This window comes from Macadamia integrifolia, chromosome 4 (genome assembly GCF_013358625.1).
Source record: "Macadamia integrifolia cultivar HAES 741 chromosome 4, SCU_Mint_v3, whole genome shotgun sequence".
NCBI lineage: Eukaryota > Viridiplantae > Streptophyta > Magnoliopsida > Proteales > Proteaceae > Macadamia > Macadamia integrifolia.
In genome coordinates, this window is record NC_056560.1 from 19,688,596 (window position 1) to 19,693,337 (window position 4,742).

At 38.8% G+C, this 4,742-nt stretch overlaps 1 protein-coding gene across 5 annotated transcripts in view; it reads right to left on the minus strand.

Moving 5' to 3' along the window:
* LOC122076944 (MAP3K epsilon protein kinase 1-like) overlaps window positions 1-4,742 on the minus strand; it is a 41,181-nt gene that overhangs the window by 14,450 nt on the left and 21,989 nt on the right. For 2 of the 5 annotated variants that reach the window (XM_042642614.1, XM_042642610.1), the window contains 2 exons: window positions 4,546-4,657; window positions 3,972-4,370 (listed from right to left, as the gene is read on the minus strand). In XM_042642614.1, coding sequence (XP_042498548.1) covers window positions 3,972-4,370; window positions 4,546-4,657 — 511 coding nt within the window. The remainder of the gene's footprint in view (window positions 1-3,971; window positions 4,371-4,545; window positions 4,658-4,742) is intronic. The other 3 variants (XM_042642613.1, XM_042642612.1, XM_042642611.1) reach the window with 3 other exon arrangements.

Sequence of the window (4,742 nt, forward strand, 5' to 3'; positions counted from 1 at the left end):
GTGGTGGTGCACGGGGGAATGGTTAGTCAACTTGAAGGACATTTTACTTTGCTTCCAGGATATTACAGGCTTCAAGATCAATTTGAGTGAATCCATGGTTGCTTGGGAAATTTTTCTCAATAGGAAACTGAGTAAGCAATTTTTGTTTGGGGTGTAGACACCTGAGTAGAGACTGTCTTACAAAGGTTTACTTCTACAAGTCTCACAAAGGTTTACTTCTACAACACCATGATGGAGATAAAACATAAAAGTGGGCTTATTTATACATGTTGGGCTTTTGGTCCCATGGGTTTGTATTGTAAGAGGCCACTTTAATGGGTAGGAAGGAATGAAAACTAATGTAGTTCAAGCCAAACAATTGGGCTCTAACACTTCCTTATTCGTTGGAGATTTGGGTGGATATTTTGTTGGAAGTTTGGGTAGATATCCAGTCAGCACAAGGAGATATTGATTACGTCCAGATAAAGAATTCGACCACCAGCATAATTGGGAGTATCGACCAGCCTGTCATTAAGTATTTCCAGATTTATATGGAGATCTCGAGCAGTTTAATGAGGAGATTTAATTCCAGATTATTCAAGTGGACCCATGGACAAAATACATGGAAAGAGCATAGAAGAATTGACAGCTCAGATTAGTGTTAAATTTTAAGGAAGTTTCGTCGATGCGTGGGGTACTTCATTGACTAAAATTAGTCCCTATTTTATACTATGTTCTATGTAATTAGTAGTTTTTATTTCTAGGAAACTTTCTATTTCAGTTACTAAATGGATTTGATTTGTCATTAGTTTCCAATTAGGATGATGTCAAGTTGTATGGGCTTCCTTTCCATGCAAGGAAGGATCCAATTTCTGTAATCAATTTATGGTGGCTGCTGGATTTCAGTAGCCAACATGATTGAAAAAATAATAGATGTGTGTTTTGCTCTGTAAGAAATCATCGGTGAGAGACCCAAGTCTGAGAGAGACCACCCCTATCCTTCTTCCATTGTTCTTCGCTATTTTGTTTCTATTTTATTTCCATTCCAATTGGGGTTTATTGAGGACATCAAAGATCCTACTGCAGGTTAAAGGTATCAGTTCCCCATCCGCATGAAAAAAATATGACTATCAGAATACAAAGTGAAAAGAGACCATGGTTCCCGCTCCCCCCTCCCCCTCTTGCAAGAATGGATTTGGGTTGACATGACCTTTGCTAGTGATTCTATTTGCGCCGCTGGAAAGCTTGCCTTCTGTGCAACGATATCCCACATTTGGATGGAGTGTAATCTTCGAAGATGCACTACCAAATCTAGATCTCATGATAAGATTTGGAATGCCATCTTCTTTGATGTCAGCTCCAAACTTGCTTCCCTCCCCCCAGGGGCATGTAAGGGATTTCTCAAGAACATGCTCACTGTGTTTGCTGGGATGCCATCTCCATCTGCTTCCCCTCCCCCTCTCCTCCCCCCTCCCCAAGGTTGTTTTTGGGTTGTGTTATGGTTGCTTTTGCCTTTTTTACCTTTCTTTCCCCCCTGGAGCTGTACATTCTTTCTTCTTGTTTTAATGATATTTTATTCATCCAAATAAAAGAAGAGAGAAACTGGGTACAGTGGAGTGCCATTGTCCAATCATGAACTGTGAACCCATTAACCTTGCATGTGAAAAGATTGTATAGTCCATAAATTTATGTCAAGATCAACAATGCTTTTTCGGCCTTCCAACCACTCTCGACCCAATTTAATAATAACCTAGGGGAATTCGAAATCTTCACAAGAAGCACCATCACAATCTTGAGAAACAGAATATTCGACGAATACATCATCCTCTGACTCAGTGATGATATGATTGGTCTTGGATACCATCTCTACTACAAATCGCGAGTTGAAGTTGTCGTTTTGCCTCACATCAATCACCAAATTAGCAAGCTGTCCATTGGGCAAGCAAATTCTAAATTTGAAGACAAAAGAATTCATGGCCAAGGTTATATTCTCCACAAGCCCACTATGGCGATAGAAAACTCAAGGAAAAGGTTTAAAGGAAAAACACTAAATAAATGAGGATTTAAAAGATAATGGAAAAATTGTAAATAACATAAATCAATCTAATAAAGGAAAACAAATCCAGCAAGTGTAGTATGAACGATGGGATGGGTATATACTTGAAAGAACAAGAGAATAAGTTTAAAAGGAATAAAAGATTGGGGCAGGGGCTGGGCTCTATGGGAATTAGAAAAATAAAACTGAAAAGCAAATAGACTGGATAGGGGAAAGGACAAAGGTTGAAAATTTGGGGTTCAAGAGGGAGACTTATCGTGCAGAATTAATTTGGACGACCTCTACAAAAGCGAAACTGATAGTGAACAAGAAGGAACGATGATGGAGTCCGAGTTCAACCAAGATTTTGACTTCCAATCAATGGCGGCGGATGGAGATCGTGTTGGACTTCCAATCAACGGTGGTGGATGGAGATCGTGTTCGACTTTGACTTAAAGTAGGAGTGCAATTGAGGAGTTCCACTTTAAGGATCGTCTTCCTCTGGAGATGGGAGAACATCGGTTGGAACCCAATAACTCCAACAGAAAAGAATTTACAATCTTTTGTTTATAGAATCCCAGATTCTTACTGACAGTTCTAGGTCTTTTCATATGCTTCTGTTGGGCAAAAATTTGGCGACTTATATCAGCAAAGTAGCAAAATAAGGTATTCTGAGTTTTTGGTTGATCAGGCAACACCCAAATTTGAACTGAGGATAAGGGAAAACCCTTGTGAGGGTTTCACGAAAATTTCATGTGATTTAGTAAAGTAAACAAAATCCCACTCGGACCAAGACAACTTTTACCAAAAGTTTATTGCGATTTTTTTGTTCAAATAACAATTAAGGTGAAGCAGGGTCAAGAACAACAAATCTCAATCTAGGAGTTTTGAATCGATGATGGAACCAAGTACATCTGCTCAATCTCTCCAAAACTTCTTGCTCTTCTTTTTTTTCTTTTTTTACTCTCTCTCTCTCTCTCTCTCTCTCTCTCTCTCTCTCTCTCTCTCTCTCTCTTCTATTCTCTTGCTTTGGCAAGGAACCCTAGGAAGGGTTGATCAAGGTCACAAGGAAAAAGGTGATGGTGGGGTTTTGCTTGATGGGAATCGAAGGGAGGGCTGTACGTTGTGAATTGAGGGGATGGATGGGGTTTCAGTGGGTATAGTGGGTTGGGTGTAAAAGAGAGTTCTCTCTCGCTTTTTTTTTTTTTTTTCACTTCACTTCTCTGTTTCTTCAACAGATTCGTCTTCTTTTTCTTTTTTTTCACAGGTCTCAACAGAGCTAGGCAAGAACGGGGAGTGGGAAGCAAAAGAGAAAATGTGATGAGAAGGGATGGAGATAAAGCAATGAGGAAGAATGAGTAATCCTTCGGCTCTGATACCAAATTGGTGGAGGGCTGGTAGAGAGAGGAAAAAATAATGAGAAGAAACTCAAAGTTGTAGGGGAGAGAGGGATTCACACAAGATGGGGGGGAAATATCGCACACTCACTTTTGGCCACACAGGCACTCATAAACACCTCACTATTCCGTTCTTCTAATCTGAATTATATTTGCATGGTTTCATGGTATACATAATAAAAGAAACACAACATGAAAAGGAAACATACTCTAATTTGGAAACTCTAATTAATTAGGAAACTAAATCCTATTAGTCAATTAGTTATCTCCTACTATTGCATATTAATCCCAAAATAGAAATAAATAAAATTCCTACAAGATCCTACTAGACCAAAGACTCAAATAGGGACCTGGTTCATCTCCGTCTAGATACCCAAATGGGTTCGGATCGTCCAAGGTAGTGCACCTGCATTATTCCGCATATATGCATATGCATAATATATCACTTAAATCTGCCTTACAGGAACATTAAAAGAGCAATGATATATCTTTTTTGTTAATTACAGACAGATCTGATAAAAATAAATAAAATAAAGGGGCAGTGAGTAGTGGAACTTTACCTTTCCAGGACTAATTTTTCCAAAGTTATGTAAACCATTCTCAAGAGCAGAACTTCCTTTCCCTTCATTTTCTCCAGTTATAACATTTTTCCTTTTTGACTCTGGATATTCCACCTCACCATTCACTACTGATTCATACCGATTACCCACACTTGATAGCTCCACTACTCCAGAGGAATTAGTAGAAGCCTCCTCTTGCATTGATGGCAGCTTACCAGGACTAGTTCTTGTGGAGAACCTGTCATACAAGGCTAAGGTGGGATCTGGATCTGAGAAAACATCATCTCTTAGATTAGCATGTTCATGAACAAGATCACCCTTTGAATTCTGATCTGTAGGAGACTTGGCCATACCAAAAGCATCCACTGCTAGTAACTCATTTGTGGAATCCTCCTGCAGCTTGAAAATCAACCAAGTCAATAATAGAATAAACATGAAATCAAATGTTCCAATCTAAATATAAATATTTCTTTAAGGTTTAAAATTCAGATAAAGACGGTAAATGAGATGCATGTTCCATCGAAAGACCAAGCTTCACAAGATAAACAATGATCACAGTTTCCAAGGTTCTCACTTTTTTAAAGTCAGAGGCATCTGTTTTCATTTTCTCTCCAGGAGTGGTTTCTCCGTTACTCTGGTCTCCATTTGAAATTGCTGCAGCCATAGAGATATCTTCCTGTATATTTCTGCATGAAACTGGGATTTTTAGAAATTTATGCTCAAAAGAATTTTAACATCTAGAATGTTTTCTCCTTATTTATCCCCCCCCCC